Source organism: Cryptotermes secundus, unplaced genomic scaffold (assembly GCF_002891405.2).
Source record: "Cryptotermes secundus unplaced genomic scaffold, Csec_1.0 scaffold559, whole genome shotgun sequence".
In the NCBI taxonomy this organism is placed as follows: domain Eukaryota; kingdom Metazoa; phylum Arthropoda; class Insecta; order Blattodea; family Kalotermitidae; genus Cryptotermes; species Cryptotermes secundus.
The window spans coordinates 137,216-157,853 of record NW_019718620.1 but is presented as its reverse complement, the minus strand read 5'-3'; the positions used below and the strand labels follow the sequence as shown (position 1 = coordinate 157,853).

Below are 20,638 nucleotides of genomic sequence, written 5' to 3'. Positions count from 1 at the left end.
TTGGCGGTATTGTTCCGAACGTTCCGAACATTCGTGGGCACGATATGTATCGAATTATCGTGATTGTTGTGACGGAAACAATTACCCTGAAAGAAAGTAGTAGTAATTATTTTGTATTAAAAGGAATTAATCCTGAAAATCTAAGCTTTCAAAGTTGGTGGGAACAATAGGACATAGATTTTTTGAAGTGAATATGGAATACATTCCTGACCTGGAAAATGCCGGAGACGTGAAAGCAAAAATGTTAGTGTAGAAGCACGTTTTACTTTAATTTTATAGTTTCCGTAACGAGGTGAACTGGGAAGGTTATATACAGAACATGAAGTGGGAGATGAAAAGGAGAGCGTGGACATTGGCAATTATAAAATATTATCAGCGGAGTGACCGTGATTATGTTTTCGGTATTGCCCATACTGCCTTTAACGAATTCTTGCGAATTATAGGGTATGACATACGGCAATCTGCTGTAGTCCACCCTTAAAAATTGGGAGGAAAACAAACAATACGTTTTTAGAATTATAATAAGAGATTTCTCACATGCATTAGAAATGAAAAGGGAACCGGGTACATGTTCAGAACGTTTACTTGAAATACCACGTGGCTAATACAGAATCTGTATACACTATGAATGTGGTGTTAGAAAAATTATAATAATATAATTGTTTATTGTTATTAAATAACTCCACAAATCCTGTACAGGGGCTTTAGCACCCATAGGATATAAAACAGTGTTATCCAAACTTATCCAGATCTGATGAGGAGTCATCCCAGCCTTTTATCCAGTGGATAGTGGTGGCAATAAAGCTGACCGTTCTGTGTGTATGAATCAGGAAATTGAAATCAAACACCTAGAAGCATCGGACCTCCATGCAAAAATTTGTCCCATACTACTATATGGCATAGAGATAACCTGGGAAAAACTATCCAAACAAAACCTGCGGAAAATAGAACAAGTGGAGGCAAGATACCTTAAACTAGCGCTAGGGCTTCCTAAGAACACACAATCCAGACTAACATACGAACTCTGCAAGGAAAATTTCCTATTAGAAGAACTCAGATATCAACTGCCAAGCACAAAAAACTCAGAAGAAGTTATCAAAGAAAGAAAACAAAAAAGGGAGGAAATATGGGAAGAGTTCTACAGCACTGATGCAATGACCGACACAACCTGAACAGGACCCAACAGAAAATTACGACACACAGTTACTAGGTTGGCAACACACGGATTCTACCACAAGATATGCAAGAACGAACATTTCCACAAAGCAAATGACGCGTGTGTGTAAACACTGTGATAAAAAGTGCAGTAGATACCACATTACCATATGCAAAAACTTAACCACATCAATAACCAAATACAGTCGCGAATAAAAAAGCAATTACTCTATGCACATTGTGCGCATTCCCTTATTATATATAAAGCTGACCGTTCACCTCCATCTAGTGCTGTCGTTAAGAACGTGGAGCTATATCTCTACTACCTATATATCTACACAGTGTAGTGCTCAATTAAGCATAGGGGCAACTAGTGTTCCATTTTGGAAATGAAGTTGATAAGTGTAGTAAAATGCTTCATTTCTGATTTATTGCAATACACTGTCCTAGCACATTAATAATTTGTTTACAGTAAGACACTTTCCATAACATTTGATGATTCTTGCCATACAGTGTTCCACTGTTGAGGAGAGCTTACATTGAAGTGAGTTTACTCTAAAGTGAGTGAGGTCTGTATGCAAATGGTCCACATTTATATGAGAGTTGGTGGAAGTTACTGATCCAAATTTTTACTACATAGATAATAGTATATTGTTTTTGTCAACAGTGTATTGAAAAGTATAAGTAACATTTTCGTTTACTGGAATTATTGTCCTTGTTTTCAGATTATGTTGCCAGTGTGGTACTCCTATAGAACCAAATCCATCAAATATGTGTGTGGCTTGTTTGAGAACACAGGTTGACATTACTGAAGGGATCCCAAAGCAAGCAACATTACATTTCTGTAAAGGATGTGAAAGGTAACATAAAATTTTAGAAATGATATACCACTTTCCTTCCTCATTCTCATTGCCGTACATGAACAGAACCCTTCAGCCATACTGAAACATTCAGTGTTACCAACAGACAGTACCTTACATTCAGAAAGTAACAACATCATACAAAATCACCAACACACCAATCTTAAAGAAAAAAATATTTAAATCATAAATTCACTGTAAAATTTTATACAAATTAAAATATAGTGAACTTAAGAATCAAACTTAAGACAGATTCACATGTCACATACTTGTATAAAAACTAAAGTACACATAACCTAATAAATGTATACAAGAATTACATAGTTCCAGAAGACACAGGCTAATTCATTATTTAAAACTGATTTGTCTGTGATGGAATATGGCAATACTTTAAAAACTTGTTTCCATTACATGCCAAGGATCACCCAATTCGCCTTGTGAAAGTTTTGATCTGTCAGTCATACTCCCTCATGCTCTGACATACATGCCATCTACATAGAAATTTGTTCTGCCTATCAGAATATACCAGGGCATATCTCACAATATTTACAATGTATACTTGTTTCAAATCATTGTAAGGATGGTACATAGTTTTGATTAATGTACAGATATCTCCAGCCACCATCTGAATGGGTTCCATGTGCTTTGGAATCACGAGAGCTTCTGTCCCTTTGTTTGAAGAAACTGAAGGGTCTTAACAGAGTAAAGCTGGTTGATGCTGGTTTTGTATGGACAGAACCACATTCAAAAAGAATAAAGGTACGTTCTCTTATAATAATTTAAGACCCGTAACTTTCTCATGCATGTCCTTTACAGAAAAAATAAGCAGCCTCCGTAGTCTAGAGGTAACGTTCCCACCTCATGACTCGTGGTACGCGGGTTCAAACATGGCGGAGGTCGTGGAATTTTTAAGGGCGGAAAAATTCAGGGAACAAGTCCTCCGGGAGGGACTTTAAGCCATGGGTCCCGTGTCATAGCTTTACGGCACGTAAAAGAACCTCATATCTCCAAAGGAGGTCACTGAGCCAAATTCAACGACATTTCCCGCCCAACAGTAGTCTCTAACGCGTCTGATAGATGGGGGAAGCATTATAGATACCGCCAAGCCAGTAGAGGCCAAACTCGCTGGCTTGGATGGGACTGATGGTACGCACCAATATCGGTAGGGTATAGAGACTGGTAGAATATCATAGAGGGAAGCACAGTGGACCAATACTGGTCTAAGTGCATGGGGAAACCCACCCTCTCCAATAACTAACTAACTACAGAAAAAATATGTTACAGTTCAAAATATTAGCTATGGACTGGACAGATGGGTTCCAGTTCCCTGTTGGGGCACTGACAGTACTGTTCACCAGTGACCAGACTGGCTCTCGTGTCAATTCAGTCTCCTATCCAGTCAATACTATCCCAGAAGATGGCTTGTCTTCAACTTTATGTTTGTTTTCCTACAGAAAAACAAGTTGATTTGTGTGATGCCAGTGAGTAATAGGCTTTAATGATGAAGATTACTATCTTCTGGGATGTGATCCCACATAGTTTGATACATTAGTAGCAATGTTCTTGGGTAGGCATTTCTGTGGGACACTTAAACTTTCTTCCGGATTTCTTGTGACTCTTCATAATGAAGTTATGCTTCACGTAAGATTCATATCAAAAGATCCAATACTACAGTACAAATCCTCTGATCCTACATGAAGAAAATCTTGCACAACACAGTCACACACTTATTGCAAGAGAGTATATCACTTCCTCTTATCACCACTGCTGACCAAGTAGCAAATTCAGCAACTGTTGCAGTGATCTCATACAGTGAAAAGGATGAGCATCTGCCCAGGCCCTGAATAATCCTGCATATAAGCCAGTCTTAATGAAAATTACATCTGAAAAACACAGAATTTCTCTGACTAATTTTTGCTTAATATGTTATGTGATTAGGTGAAGCTGACAGTCCATGCAGAAGTGTTAGGTGGAGCAATTCTTCAGCAAGTGTTTGTTGTTGAATACACAGTTAATCATCAAATGTGTGATGATTGTCACCGCTCAGAAGCACAAGATTATTGGCGTGCTCTTGTAAGTATCGGAGCTGTCTGATGTTCAAATAATTTCAGCTAATTCAAAGTGACATTCTACCATTTTACATTCATAGTATCCTTCCATAATGTAATTTATATGTCTTATGTTTCAGGAAGAAATAATTTCTATTATTTGTTCTTATATCTTGAGCTACATCTCACTGTATTTTGGTGTCTGAATTTCTGGATTCCTAATTTCCATTAATTTCAGGTTCAGGTGAGGCAGAAGGCAGAGAATAAGAAAACATTCTATTATCTGGAGCAACTGATTCTGAAGCATAAGGCTCATGAACATACACTTGGAATCAAACCTATCCATGGCAAGTAGTGCATATGAGCCTGCAGAAATAAACTGAAATCTACTAGTCACTTAACACAATTTTCTTACCTTAAAAGTTATTTCTGTAAACTGTGGTGAGAAGGTGACCATACAGTTGGCAAAGAATAATATATGGAGATAATGATGACCTTTGACAGTTCTTTCATCATTAATATTATTGTTTCTCCCATCTGATTACATATAGAGGGCCTAGATTTCTTCTATCCAACAGAAGCATATGCCAGAAAAATGGTGGATTTCCTGGTATCTGTGTTACCCTGTAGATACCAGCACTCCAGGAAGTTGATATCTCATGATATCCACAGTAACATATACAACTATAAATTCACTTATAGGTAAGGAATTCATCTTAATTTGAAATCCAGTCACTTTAATGCTGTTTTTTTTTTTTCAATGACAGCAGCAGAGGTTTCCATGGCCTGAATTTTAACTGATGTCTCTGTGAATATATGCATGTTACCATTCATGTAGTGTGCCCAGTTTTTCCATAGAATACTGTTGGATTGGCTGCAGCTTTATATATGTTTAACTTTCTGTTTTTTCGGGCTTCAATAGACTACCTAACATTCCAGTAACTTTTGAGAAATTTTGAAATTTTTAAATTTACTTCCTCTTTATTATAACAGAAAAGAAGTTCATCTCTTTTCACATGTGAAGCAGTTTCTAATAACGGCTATGCTTATTTATAAACTTCATGATTTTAGCAAGTTAATAGATACATTGTTTCAGTGTGGAGATTGTTCCAGTATCAAAAGACAGTGTGGTCTGTTTGCCACAGAAACTTACAAATCAGCTTGGAGGAATCAGCCCTGTATGTCTTGTACATAGAGTGACAAATTTTATTCACCTCATAGACCCAGCCACAACACAAAGTAAGAATACTGGTATTGCAAATAGCAAGGAAAGAGAAGATGTTTACCCACCAATATTCTGTGACTATTTCCTGTTTGTTTGAGCTATATATCAAGCCAATTATAAACAACTTTATCTAGCTATACTCATAAACAGGAATACTAAGAATTCCCTACTATAGTCTGTTATCTCATGTAATGAATAAGTAATATAAAACCCCCCTGAAATGGAATCTTGAGGTCTCACACTGATTTTCTGTTTTGGTAATTTATGTCTAACCAGATACATGGAAAGTGAATCACATTGGCTTTGGGTCACTTGCAGAAATGGCCTAGCAGCATGAAATGAACCAAGTGACAGATATTCATAGAACTTGGTATGCAGAAGACATTAGGGAGGGAAGACAGATATGGACATGATCATACCATAAGCCTACCCCTCCTAAAGTGAGAGAATTAGACTAAGAATAAAGTTACATCTCAATAACCTCTGCTTTGATTATATGATACAAATGGATGTTACAGTTGCAGAAGTGAATAGCACTGTCTTTTGGCGTTATCCATTTGACAGCATATGCAACCCAAAGCAGATGACAGAATACATTGTTATGGATATTGACCTAATTTTGAGTAAGGATCGAAAAACATTTCCGGGACAAGGAGCAGTTTCCAACAAGGTATTTCAGTATGTTCAATAATACACGAATAAATGCATGTTCATGTGAAGCCCACTGAAATGACCAAACCTATTTTGCAGCATATACTGGCTGATGTGTGGGTGGTGAAGGCATCAGAATTGGGTTTGACTGAAAACACAGTTCATACTCGAACTCATTTAGGACACATCCTGAAACCTGGAGACTCTGCTCTTGGGTAAGCCATAGCCAAACTTGTAACATAAGTGTATAGGTCAAATGTGGACAATTGTGGACGAAGCAGAGAAGAATACATTGCAGAGTTACTGTGCCTTAAAAAAAATTAACATAACTAGACAATATAAAGCAATGTTTGTATTCCTTAATACATGATATAAGGTGTGGTGGTAAACCAATGCAGCAAGACGCGTAAAGAAGAAAGCATGTAGGGAGAAACTATATTGTGGGCATTTTGGTAACACATCCATAAACCTCTTATACAGATGAAGATACATATCACATTAAATACCTTCATTATCCCTTAGAAAAAATTATGTACAAAATAATATACCATTCTGGGATTACAGGATAAATTTCATAGCTGTGAACTGCAGCTTAACTTCTCAGTCTGGACCAATTAATAACTCCATGTCAAAAGATATCTTTTGAAAAATCAGCATCTATGCAGCTGGTCAAGATCTTGAAATCATCTCAGGTTTTCAGCCATGTCAGTTAGAAATTACTGATGTTTCAGGGACCATCATTTCTATCAACATAACTGCCATGAAAGCTTCACAATTTACAGCAGCTGGCCAAGAAATTCCATGCCTCATGGAACATACATAATTCTCTGACCAATTAATATTTCCTTCATAGTACAGGATTGTCTCTGCTAGTATAAGCTTAACTGCATAAGTTGAAATATTAAAGTTACTACGTTACACATAGCTAATAAGGAGTACCTCTGAAAGCCAGAAAATAAGACTCTTTGCCTATGAGTGGAATTTTAGGCATAAATTTCATACATTTTGATTAAACAATATAACTGCATTATGTTCTTGTGTGTTCAGTTCCTATATTTTAGAACAGTTCAAAACACATAGAACATAAGTGCAAATTTAAAGCAGTATTCTGTTGGTTGCTACAGACAACAAGAGCCTTGCCTTATATGTGATTAAATGTGGTAAATAAGCTTAATACATATTATTTTAATATGTTTTAATTGTATTTTTTAAGGTATGCTTTGGGTGATAGTAACATTAATGATCCCAACTTTGAAAAACTAGACACTAATAAGATACCAGATGTCATTCTCGTAAGAAAGCACTATGGTGACAAAGGTGCTAGAAGGCGATTCCGCAATTGGAAACTGAAGCACCTTGCTGAAGAGAGCACAAACCTCAACACAGCTACAAAGTAAGTGCTTTGTTGCTTTTGCATTAGCAAACAGATGTATTTACTAAGTAATTTCTGTGTATACTGCAATTTGATGAACCAAGTTCCTGGTGGTAGGGCCAGGGTTCATCCCTGTCAGTACTGAGCCTCTTTAATTCAGTTCATTCCTCACAACCTTTTATTTTAGATATACTTCAGTATTATTTTCCTACCTCTTCTTGGTCTTCCATATTTTTTCCACACCCAGAGTCCATTTTTCACTTCTTCATTTCCCCCAAATTTGCATCTGGCACATCTTTAGGTAACTGAATTATGGTGTAATATCCGCTCACGTGTTCCTTCACCATGCACTTTCAGAAATTTGTAAATTATAGTCTTCTGCTCAGTGGAATTGTATTCATCTTCTTTGGACTGCAGTTTCACCTAAATACTAAATGAATTTTAAGAGCGCACAACAGTTATAAAAACAGCACACTGGAGAGCTATGGAATATTAATATTACATGTTTATTAAGCCGAGTCTGTTGATTGAACATTCAGTGCCAGAGGGCCTTGCATTAAACCACCAAAGAATGTAAATGTAGTTATAATTGAAACTTGCCATCATCTGGGATTTAGCGTCATGTAGGACATACTCGTATATGAGCTGACGTTCATAACTACCGCTGTGAGAACCTCAGATCATACATAGTTATAACTGTTCCTTCTTTTTAGTGACTACCTTGAATTTCTGGATGATCTGGAGGAAGATCCAACTTATCGCCAGAACGTGAACATCTTCCGTGATAAAAGCAAGGATCAAATAGCTGTGGATGTTGATGACTTGGGAGATGAGACTATTCCTCGTATTACTCTGGATGAAATGCTGGATGACTTGAACTTGGAAGATGTACAGATGCAGGAGACTTAAATAGATTAACAACTGTAATCATATTGTCTGGTACAAGTATATGTAAAACAGTACTTCTTCCATACATTGTGGATCCAGGGTCAATCTGTGTTCTGTCATTGAAGTTCATTTGTATCTGATGTAATGGTTCTGCCCTGTTTTGTTTCACTTTATTTTGATTTCAAAATATCCTTGTAAGATGCTAATATTTAGAAATATCTGGATATTCATGAGTAGCCACACATTCCAGCATCTTTTTGAACATACATTGAAAAATCGTTATTTTGACTGATATTTTTATATTTTGCCAGAATTCCGCTCTCGTAATATAGTTTCAAGTCATCTACTGAATGTGATGTTAACTTCAATAATAAAAGCTAAATCTTGTAATATATAAGAACTTTCCAACAGTGAACATTTAACAGAGGAGAAGTTATACTGAACTTTCTTCACTCCCAGAGTTCTTCTGTTACAGTGTATTTTCCTGAACAGAGATACAGCACAGATTGACAAGGGGGAACAAGCAAATGTTATTCAGTTTCTTTTAAGAGAAATAAATAAATTTATTGAAACATGAAAAGATTATCATCCTTTCAACTTCCATTATTCCCTAATTTTCTAAATGAATCTTAATTGTCTTTATTTTTGTGTTTTATGGAGGTAATGGTATGCTGCCCCACTGCAAGCTGCCATAAAGAAGTGTCCCCATTTCCTCAACTGTAAATCTTGAACAAGTGGATGCTTTACTTAAAGTACCTGTATTTCTTTGGGGCATGCGGTAGCATAGTGGTTGAGGTGCTACGCTACAAGCCGGAAGGTCGCGGGTTCAAATCCCGATGAGGTCATTGGATTTTTTCAGTTTACCTAATCCTTCCAGCCACACTAGGCCCTGGGGTTTACTCAGCCTCTTAACAGAAATGAATACCAGGAATTAATTAAATAATTTTCCTGGGGAGTAAAGCGCGGCCGGCGTGTAAGGCTGACAACCTTAGTGCCATTTTTGAGCTGATTGTCTAGATAATGTGGGACCCTCAATGTCTCACAACCCTATGGGCCTTCACGGCCTGGTACATAGCTTTAAATTTTACTTCTACTTACTTACCTGTATTTCTTCTGTTAGTAAGAAAAGGTAAATTTGTTCTTGTACTTATGCCATGAAGACATATGGGCAATGGAGGTATAACTCCACCATTCTTGACTTCTGGGCTGGACAGAGACAACTGGTCATCTTCATGCCCCAGCTGCTTTACCTGTGGTACGCATTGCATAGGAGGCTGGGTAGGACCCAGAGCCTGTCTGGTCATTGTGGAGAAGAAAGAGATCTTGTCCCTGCTGGGATTCAAACCCTGTAACTACATATTACAGCATTTATACTTAATCCTTCTGAATGTTTTCCCTATATTCTTTGATCCCTGTAGTCTCCATATGCAACTGACTTGTGCTCCTTGTGGAAGGCTTGTGACTAGGGTGAGGTGGGGGGAAAGGAGGTCTAGGAAACATGTTCAGAAATACATTAAGTCATTAGGGCTACTTATTGTCTACATAACTATGACAAGTGTAATTATTCATCTTGCAAGTTTATGGTAAAAATTATTATATATTCGAAACAGACTTAACCAGTATGATTGCACTGCCGTTCTACCTTTAGGCTGATATTCAACTTTTTAAGAATTTGTCCCCCCCACCTTACCCTGGCCTGAGTTTTTTTTTTCAATATTCTTAACAAAAAACATTTCAAGATATAACCTACAATTTTATATGAGTGTAAAGATAGAATTTACTAGCCTGTTCTGCAGGAATTTTTAAAATCAAATATTCTGTACTGCACTGCCAAGCTGGTAACATATATGAATTACATTCAACAGTAAATTGACAGGATTGTGACTGACGTAACAGAATCCACCTGACTGTCTCAATCAATTCACTGATACAGAAACAAATCTGTATCATTTTACATCTATTTGGTAGCAGAACCAAAGGTTCAACATCATTGACACCAAATGACTGTCACTGAACATGACACCAAGCCAGTTCCATCCACCTCCTATCACCATACAGTTCCCTAAAATCCATCTTAATATTGAAGAGTTCTGTCTTCTGGGATATGATGCTGTGTAATGCGTTGAAGACTGAACAACATTTCAGAAGAACATGTCGCCTCCTGCTTGTATGCTGGTTGCGTGGCTCAATCTTCAACCCAGAAAATTGGTGTGACATTTTCCTCCAGAACGTTAACTGACTTTCAACAGAGTACATGGTTTTATATCCCAGAAGACACACCTCTTCATAACCACTGGTGTGAGAATATCAAATCGTACTTAATATTATTCTCCTGTCTTCCTTCCAGTGGATATTTCTTAAAGATACCTTCCCACCACAATTTTGGTACTCATTCCTCCTCAATGTAGAACAAGTAAAAATTTAAAATGTAATGTACAATAAAGTGACAGTGAAGCTGTTCACTTACTCGTGTCACACATGCAGCTTTCATGATGCTCAGTCTCACAGGAAGGAATACGCTTCCTCCCTGACACTGTTGTTTCTCCAGACAGGATGTTCCATCTATCATTGGTAAACTAGGTGTACACTCTGATGAAGCCACTGTACAACATGATTCCTGCTCACAAGTGGCTGGCTGTGCATCATGTCCCTTCATCTGCCCTGGCATAAACTGGCAATTCTGATAGCACAAGGAGTTCTTGTATTGTATTGTACTGTATTTACTGTAAGTTCAAGAGATCCAAAGCTGGATATAGAGCAATGTCATAAAATAATATAGAGCACAGAATACATACATAGTTATTACACAACTAAACAGTACAATGAATACAACAATAGTGAAAAATATCTTTTTAGATATTCATCCACAGTATAAAATGTATGAGTGTTCAAGAAATGCCTTAATACAACCTTAAACTTTTTCAAATGATTACATGTGTTCTTGATCTCTATGGGCAAGTTATTAAATATTTTATACCCGCATAATAAACTCCTTTTTGATAAATATTTAAATTACCTTGAGGTAGATACAAATCTTGTCTTTGTCTAGTATCAATAGTATGAGAATCAATGTCTGATGGAAAAAGAACTTTATTTTGTAATACAAATATTAATAACAAAAGTATATATTGTGATGCAAATGATAAAATATTTAATTCTTTAAATATGTTTCTACACAAAACTCTGTTGCCATACCCCAACATCGCTCTGATAGCCTTTTTTTGGAGAAGAAAAATAGAACTATGAGATGAGTTTCCCCAAAAGATAATACTATAGCTCATTAAGGAGTGAAAAAAGGAATAATAGATTACCTTTAGAGCTGAAATAGACATATAATATTTCATATTTCTAATTACATAACAAGCCTTACTTAATTTTTTTACAAGTAAATCAATATGATTCTTCCATATTAAGGCACTATCAACTACAACCCCCAAGAATTTAGTACTGAGGGTACTGTTGATAAATTTATTATTATGATTTATTGTAAAAGTATCTGACATTACTGTCTTAGTTTTAAAGTGAATACAATGTGTCTTATTAGAGTTGAAAGATAATTTATTAGCTCTAAACCATCTATTTAAAATTTCAATTGTTATAAGAATATTCCTGTTAAGATCATTTATATTAGAATGTGAAAATAAGAAGCTAGTATCATCAGCAAAAATTATAGGCGTAGAAAATGTATTTAATATTTTAGGCAAGTCATTTATATATAAGAGAAACAACAAAGCTCCTAATACAGACCCTTGCTGCACTCCCTGTCTAATATTAAGCAAAATCTGAGGATACTGTGTTCACATCACTTTTATGTATTATTGTTCTAATATATCTGTTACTTAATTAAATTCATAAAGATTCATTCTTTCCCAGTAATACCATAAAATTAAGTTTGGACATTGCACACAGCTCCATGGTTATGATGCAGCTTGCAGTTCTTATCACAGCAAGCATCACTGTCTCCTGTACCCAGTAATCCTGCATCCCACTAATCACCTTCCACAGGTTGCCACAGAAGGACACTTGTGGTTCAGAGAAATAACGCTCCAATCTGTCTTCTAGTACTGCTTGAATTGATTTCACACTGCATGATGAGGTTCTACAGGAAAAAATTCTAGTTCTTTAATCTGAATCATATAGAATTTATTATGCCATCAGGCAAGACACAAATCTACTGGTACACAGAATTACTGGATTTTTGGACTTTTTCCATCATCAGGAATTCCATCTTCAGGTGAGAAAGGAAGACACCTACTCAGTTGGGCCCCTTAGAAAGAGCTAATCTCAATCACTGCTCCACTGCTTCACATTCTGGACGTCCTAGTTTCAAATCTCAACCCAAAGACTAACTTAATTAAGATCTTTCATTGTTTTCTTCAGTCCCTTCAAGCAACAAACTGGAAGACTACATTAACCATTTAAAGACACAATTTCTTCTAAATAATATACACAAATTCAGGCCATATCTCACAGGAAACATGTTAGGTCTCCACTACAAAGCCCAACCGGTTGATCCAGTTTAGGGAACCAATAGCTGTTTATTGTGAGAACCATATGAAACCACAAATACACTCTGTGGGGAGAATCCATAGTTTTAGTATGTTAAAGCAGATGGTACATATTCCTGGGCCTTAAGGGATAAAACAGACCAGAACGTCTTTCAAATCATCATTCAAAATCATACTGCCGTTCACTGGTATGTAATCCATGCACCTGACAAAACCTGCACTACATGTCTGCCCCTTTATCACTGACATAACGCTCTGAATTAATATTCTGTCCTCTTCATGTCACATGTCACAAAAATGCATTCTTCTCTCATAATCTCATCTGTGTCATGAACTTGTGAGGTGAAAGTCCTAATCCGGCTCCACTTTTGTTTGGCTTTTTCTCAGTTACCACAGCATTTTCTGTCCAAGCCAAGATCCATCTAGCTGCGCCATAGCTTAAGCGGTTAGTCACTGGCTTCCCACCGCGGCGGCCCAGGTTCGGTCAAGTGGGATTTGTGGTGGACAAAGTGGCGCTGGGGCTGGTTTTCTCTGAGTAGTTTGGTTTCCCCTGCCAATCTTCATTCCACCAATTGCTCCACGATTACCTTCGCCTATCATCTGGGGCTGGTACAATAGGCCAGAAGTGGCTGTGGTACAAGGGACTCAGTCCCACCCCACTAACAATAAAAAAAAAGATCCATCTAAACACACTTTCTTCATTAATTAAAAATCGTTAATAAACTTGGAACTTGAACACTGCAATATTTATGGCAAACCTTTCTTTTACATGGTTTACAAGATTTTGTTCATGTAAGCATCATACAGATATGTCAACTTATCAAGCGCATACATCACCATTGCAATTCAGTATTGCAAACATGGACATGAAGCAAATGTCTGAATGCCTTACAAGAAGAGAAACACATGGAAGACTGATGGACTTTACACCAAATCTAAAAGTTCATGATGATGGTATAGTAATACAGTTACTGACTTCTTGGGACATTAATCACTATTATTTTTTTTATGTAAAACATTTTGAAGGTCAGACTCTGCTACTATCCTCAGGAAACAGGCTTACCCGGTTGGACCCAACTGATACAGCTAGTCCCTACCTCTGGACAGTGGAAGAGTCCAGTCTCTGAAACATTACTGACAAAAAATAATGGGACATAGATAACGTCCAAAAAGTTAATAACTGTTTGGAATGGGTAATTTGCAGCTGCTGTCATGCCATAAAGAAGACAAACAGTAACAAAACCTTACAGTCTCCATTCCCACCCACTGATGTTACAACATGTGCTCAGCTATCAATATCACAGCCTCCTCACAGTTAGGGTTGCCCAATTCAGTTGTTTGTGAAAGAAATGGTATATTAGTTACCTACACATGTTAATTTTTTATGCAATAAAACCTTTCTACCTTCGCTTCCGGGAAAAGTTGGAAAATGTTACCTAAATCTCAACATGAAATTAAATGAGTTAACGGGTACTGCTCATCTGCCCGAACATTATGGACACTGAGCAGGCAAATTCCTCTCCAGTGTTGTATTCAACCTCTGCATCCTATTTGATTGTTGTTACTGGGGTTTCATAACTTTCAAACATTGAAAATGTTATCTTACACTATAACAAAGCCAGAAATTCACATGGCAATTTTCCCCTCCTCCTATTTCCTTGAAACAAGATTCCAGCCTCTTACACATTAGTATGCACAATTATTTGAAGTAATGGCATTCTTTAAATACCAACATCACTTAAGTTTGTCATTATATTATTTAATCTGCTTGGATGACTTGGATATGCAATGGGCGGTGGCTGATTCCAGCACATTAAAGGTTAGAAATTGTATAAAGACATTGAAACCTACAGGATATAATTAAAAGTATCAAAAAAGCAACAAGTACAGTGCAACTTTAAAAATTCTATAAGTGTTGATATACCGCAAATGCTGTAGCTTCAAAACGCATGCAAAACGCAAGAGGCATGCCTTTCCTTGGTCAACATCATACATAACACGCATGTGTTATCCTGTTTTTGGTCGATATCGTTCATAACACACCTATATGTTATCCGGTGTTATCTATGTAACAAAGCAACTAAGCATTGTAAAATGACACACTAACGAAACCACAATTCCTAACACTTTTGTCTTTGACATTCGCGCGAGAGCGTACAGATGACAACACCGTTTACGACTATTAGAATAATAACAATGTTATGACCGGTTACGACGGCTACGACCGCTACGACAACAGCCGATCTTTGTCGAAATAATCAGCTGAGAAAAGAAATACCGTGACAGGTGAGGGCGAAATTGCGGTATTGTTATTTTAATATTGTGACCTTAATTAATTGCGATTCGTATTGATTTCCGTAACTTCCTTAAATGTATTTTATATGTGTGATCAGTAAATTAGATTAAAGTGTACATACATTTGACATATGTGTAAGGACTTTAGTTCTAGGGGCCCCATATACCAGAAAGCTGATAATGCTCATAAATATTCATATGATTTTTATAGCACAAGTGGAATAACACCTGCACATAATTAGTTGGGGCAGCTGTTTATATGTATTGTTGGAAATTTTGTTTCTTCTCACAAAGTTTGCACCATTTGGATTAAGAATGCCATAGTTTGCGTTGTTGATGAAAAGTTTTGTGGATATACTCTCATATGTATAATTTCTGTTTATTTTCAGTATGTGAGATAAAACTATCTGGAATGCCAGCTGGTCAAAAAAATACATTTAAAATGCATCTTTCTTATCTGTTGTGGGTGTGGTTTTTATCTGTGTGTTTGGGAGAAGAATATAAATTAAGCCCACAGTGGAGACAGATATGTCCACGGATTTACTTGAGTGTTTTTACTAGTTTTGCTCCAAGAGGAAATGAAACAGCAGGTGCTTACTCGAAAAAAGATAATATACATTCTTTGGAGGATTGTATAACAAGTTGCTGCGGAGAAGATGTTTGCAATGTTGTTTTCATGCATGATTCAACTTGTTACCAAGTATGTAAACGTGAGTTTTTATTTTGTCATTGTGTGTAATCTGCTTTGAATTAAGTTTATGAATAACGTTAATAAGACTATGTTGATTCTGGCCCTCAGATCATGTGTGCTACTAGTGAACTTTGTGCACCATTGTTCCGTCCAGAGCCAAAATTTGGCAAACATGTTAGCATGGTACTTGTTCAGCCTGTATCATCATCAGAAACGTGGCATGAAGTCATTGAAGCTACGTGGGCAGATGACTACAGAAAGTATGTTTCTTTTTTATGTTTCCACTTCAGAGAATGAAAAGAATCATGCCCTGCATCTGCACAACTTCAGTGCTGGAAGCAGTATGTGTATGAATATGAAATGTGATTTTGTTTTTCTAACTTTTTTACAGTAAAGATTCATCAATGGATGCTGCTGAAACTCATTACAGTTGTGAAGTTGGTGTGGTTATAGATTGTCCTATGAATGAAGAATGCGTACAGCTTGTAACACACTCTCGCAGTGGGATATGCCACTGTGTGGCGGATTACCAACGCAATTCCACTGGCGTCTGTACTCCTATTGGTTAGTATATGATGCAAAATTAGGATACAAGGCTTCACAGTGCAATCTAAGATCCCTGTTTTAATATGGAAAATAACTTGTAATTGTTTTATTTCTGGTAAAAGAGCAGAATATGGTTTGGGTCCAGTAATATAATTGTACCTGACCTACCCTTTCAAACTCAAAATAAACCAACTTAAGAAGCCAAGCAGCCCTGAATCAAGTCAACTGTGATGGGAGATCCAAATCATACTCTTCATTTTAACCCCTCATCCACCAATCCCACATGTTGCACTGATAGGTGTTTTCCTATAATCCCAAAATGAGGTTGACAACCTGATAGCACTTCTGAATCTGGTAAGGTTAATTATCGTCCTTGGGTTCTTTTGTGAGATCCAGTTTCTTCAGGCAATGCCAATAGGATATGTCAGATTATGGCTACTTCCTTTTGATTCAGATCCACTACTTATCTTCCTTTCACATACATACATACATACATACATACATACATACATACATAGCATTCCATAGATCCATGAGTTAGTCAGATGACCTACCGGATGTGGAATTTGTCAAAAATCATACAATACATATATACATGCACAATTCAATTTCACATAAATAGTAAGGATTTCACAAAAGTAGTAAAATATCCATCATAAATCCATACATTAACATATACTAGATTTTTTTTTCCTGTGTTCCAAACAAGAGAAAACATTACATACACTTTATGTTGTTTGGAAGCATAAATTCCTCAACAGAGTAAAAGGAGTGTGTAATTAAGTATCTCTTTAGTGCTACTTTAAATTGTCCCTGTTTATCTATAAGAGTTGTGATATTTGGTGGTAGATTGTTGAAGATTTTAATGCCAGTATAATATGCACTCTTCTGGAAACAAGAGAGGCTGGCAACTGGTCTGTGAAGCTGATTTTTATTCCTTGTGTTGACATTGTGTATTGTAGAATTGGTTGGAAAAAATTCTTGGTTTTTTACAATGAAGATCATTAAGGAGAATATGTATTCACATGGGAGAGTTAAGATCTCTAGCCTCTTGAAGATATTTTTACATGATTCTCTTGGTTTAACACCAGCCATTATTCTAACAATTTTCTTTTGTAAGATGAATATCTTCTGGCTGTAAGATGAGTTACCCCAAAAAATTATTCCGTACTTCATTACAGAATGAAAATAGGCAAAATAAATCAATTTGAGAGTCTCAGTATTGCTGACATGAAACATGCTTCTAACTGCGTAGCATGCTCCACTTAACTTAGGGATCAATTTATCTATATGGTTCGACCAACTTAGGTGGCTATCAATTTGCAAGCCAAGGAATTTCGTATTTACTGTCTCTTCTATATATTTTCCATTATATCCAATATTTAAAACATAGGGAGGGGCATTATTTGTTGTAAATTTCATTACATTTGTTTTGTTTAAATTTAGGGCAAGTCTGTTAGCATTGAACCATTTATTCATGTGGGAGAGTACTCTGTTTGATATTGCACAGAAATCATCAAACATTTTACTAGAGATTATAACACTTGTATCATCAGCAAATATTATGGGTTCTGATGAAAAATTTATTGTTGGTGGAAGGTCATTTATATATATTATGAAAAGCAAGGGTCCCAGGACAGATCCTTGGGGAACTCCATGCTTTACTGTTCTCCAGTTTGAGAAAAAATTTTGAGTATATTTGGGTGATTTTATCTCAACCTTTTGTTTTCTATTTGTTAGATAGGATTTGAACCATTTTAACACTGTTCCTCGAATGCCATAAAATTGCAGCTTACTTAACAAAATTTCATGATTTACACAGTCAAAAGCCTTTGCCAGATCACAGAAAATTCCTCCTACATGCCTTTTTTGGTCAATTGATTTTAAAACATTGTCTGTTAGCTTGAATGCTGCATCTTCAGTGGATACACCCTTCCTAAAGCCATACTGTTCTGGGACCAATATGTTGTTACAATGCATATGCTGATTTATCCTGCTGTACATGACCTTTTCAAGTATCTTAGAAAAAGTAGATAATAATGAAATCGGCCTATAGTTCGTCATACTGTACTTATCTCCTTTTTTGAACACTGGTTTTACTATTGAAATTTTTAGACGGTCTGGGAAAATGCCTGTGTATAATGAGTGATTACAAATGTGAGTTAAAGGGCAACTAATTAAATCAGAGCAAGCTTTCAGAATTTTGCTTGTTACTTCATCAAATCCTGATGAGTTCTTTGTTTTCATGGTGTGTATAATATTCTTTATCTCAGCTTCACTGGTTGGAATGATTTTAATACTAGGAAAATTTATGGGAAATGCATCTTTTAAAAATGAGAAAGCATTTTCATTTCCCATCTGATGTAAATTTAAGGTCTCAGCAACTGTTAGAAAAAATTTATTGAAGTCGTTGGCAACTATTTCTAGATCCTTTGCTTTCTCAGATTTTGCCAGAAGAGATGGCATCTGATCAGTTAAATGCATTTTTCCTGTCTCCCTTTTAATTATGTTCCATGTCATTTTTATTTTATTATCTGACTTAGCTATAAGTCTTCTATAATGCTGCTTTTTAGCTTCTTTTATAACATTTCTAAGAATTCACATTCTACATATAACCTCTACAATTTGAATAATGTAAGTTTGTAGCCTATGAATTTGTTAGTCCTCTAAGTGTGATTATTTTACTGCTGTATGTGCAAGAAAAATCAAATAGTAACTGTTACTAATATCTAAGTGAAGTGTTCTTCTGTAACTGTTTGAGGAGAAGTGCAGGATTTCTTATATCAGATATTAATTAACCCTTTAAAGCCTTCTATAATTGTTTGAGGGGAAGTACAGGATTTCTTATATCAGATAATTAATTAACCCTTTGAAACCTGAAATTCATCTAAATGGTGTTTAATATTTGCTTCTGTCTCACAGAAAATAACTGCATGTTCATTATGTAGAGTGACCAGTTGATGTTTAGGGAAACAACTAATGTTTATGAAGAATGTCGTCTTCTTGGATGTGGCGCCGTGTAGATCTTGTGTGAACCAACGTTTTGGAAAAAGTAATCGTCTCCATTTTCAGGATAGAAAAATCCGCAAGTGAGGAACCAGCGTGAGCAGGTGGCTGCAGACTGAGCCACCAGTCGAAATCACCCAGCTATATAAGAAGAGAAAGGGATGGAGAGTGGGCTACATGGGAAGTCAGTAGAGGTGAGAAGGAAAGGGTCTGTAGAGATGGGCGAGCAGGTAGCAGGCCAGAGCCAGTATAGGATCGTGTCAGGGGGAAGGCAGGGCTACCAAGCGAGCATTGACCCAACAGCCTCAGGTATAAGTTACCAACCATGCATTGACCTGCATAGCCTTGTAGATCTGGTGTCACGTTCCCTCAAGATCCCCCAGAATATAATGCCAGATCTACAAGGCTATGCAGGTCAATGCATGCTTGGTAACTTAGACCTCAGGCTGTTGGGTCAATGCTCACTTGGTTGCCCTACCTTCTCCCCCCACGACACAATCCTATACCGGCTCTGGCCTGCTACCTGCTCGCCCATCTCTACAAACCCTTCCCCTGTCCTCTTTATTGATTTCCCATGTGGCCTACTCTCCCTCCCTTTCTCTTCTTATATAGCTGAGTGTTTTTGACTGGTGGCTCAGTCTGCAGCCACCTGTTCATGCTGGTTCCTCGCTTGCGGATTTTTCTACCCTGAAGAGGAAGGCGATATGTTCCTCTGGAACGTTGGTTCGCACGAGATCTACACAGCGCCATTTNTGAGGAGAAGTGCAGGATTTCTTATATCAGATATTAATTAACCCTTTAAAGCCTTCTATAATTGTTTGAGGGGAAGTACAGGATTTCTTATATCAGATAATTAATTAACCCTTTGAAACCTGAAATTCATCTAAATGGTGTTTAATATTTGCTTCTGTCTCACAGAAAATAACTGCATGTTCATTATGTAGAGTGACCAGTTGATGTTTAGGGAAACAACTAATGTTTATGAAGAATGTCGTCTTCTTGGATGTGGCGCCGTGTAGATCTTGTGTGAACCAACGTTTTGGAAAAAGTAATCGTCTCCATTTTCAGGATAGAAAAATCCGCAAGTGAGGAACCAGCGTGAGCAGGTGGCTGCAGACTGAGCCACCAGTCGAAATCACCCAGCTATATAAGAAGAGAAAGGGATGGAGAGTGGGCTACATGGGAAGTCAGTAGAGGTGAGAAGGAAAGGGTCTGTAGAGATGGGCGAGCAGGTAGCAGGCCAGAGCCAGTATAGGATCGTGTCAGGGGGAAGGCAGGGCTACCAAGCGAGCATTGACCCAACAGCCTCAGGTATAAGTTACCAACCATGCATTGACCTGCATAGCCTTGTAGATCTGGTGTCACGTTCCCTCAAGATCCCCCAGAATATAAT

General features: G+C 37.0%; 3 protein-coding genes across 9 annotated transcripts in view; 2 read left to right on the top strand and 1 right to left on the bottom strand.

The window, feature by feature from the left end:
• The first annotated feature begins 19 nt into the window (after positions 1–19).
• LOC111862306 (60S ribosomal export protein NMD3) lies at positions 20–8,801 on the top strand. Of its 2 annotated transcripts, none has more exons than XM_023847586.2 (11): positions 20–243; positions 1,881–2,015; positions 2,624–2,774; positions 3,954–4,088; positions 4,302–4,410; positions 4,615–4,765; positions 5,160–5,302; positions 5,807–5,958; positions 6,039–6,154; positions 7,153–7,332; positions 8,025–8,801. In XM_023847586.2, exons 1-11 carry the CDS (start codon positions 194–196, stop codon positions 8,218–8,220), a joined length of 1,518 nt encoding a protein of 505 aa, XP_023703354.1. In that variant the 5' UTR covers positions 20–193; the 3' UTR covers positions 8,221–8,801. The 2 variants fall into 2 exon arrangements, with proteins under 2 accessions (XP_023703354.1, XP_023703363.1); XM_023847595.2 differs by lacking the exon at positions 20–243 and adding an exon at positions 297–401.
• Positions 8,649–14,726, bottom strand: LOC117282149. The gene is made up of 4 exons (XM_033750607.1): positions 14,632–14,726; positions 10,667–10,922; positions 9,389–9,551; positions 8,649–8,683 (listed from the first exon to the last, which is right to left on the bottom strand). The coding sequence occupies exons 1-4, from the start codon at positions 14,709–14,711 to the stop codon at positions 8,649–8,651; spliced, it is 534 nt and encodes a 177-aa protein (XP_033606498.1). The 5' UTR covers positions 14,712–14,726.
• A 182-nt stretch (positions 14,727–14,908) lies between these two features.
• LOC111862050 (dyslexia-associated protein KIAA0319-like protein) overlaps positions 14,909–20,638 on the top strand; it is a 29,133-nt gene continuing 23,403 nt past the window's right edge. For 2 of the 6 annotated variants that reach the window (XM_023847139.2, XM_023847125.2), the window contains exons 1-3: positions 15,263–15,702; positions 15,802–15,953; positions 16,085–16,257. In XM_023847139.2, the coding sequence (XP_023702907.1) occupies positions 15,367–15,702; positions 15,802–15,953; positions 16,085–16,257 (661 nt within the window). In that variant the 5' untranslated portion in view covers positions 15,263–15,366. The other 4 variants (XM_023847147.1, XM_033750623.1, XM_023847133.1 and 1 more) reach the window with 4 other exon arrangements.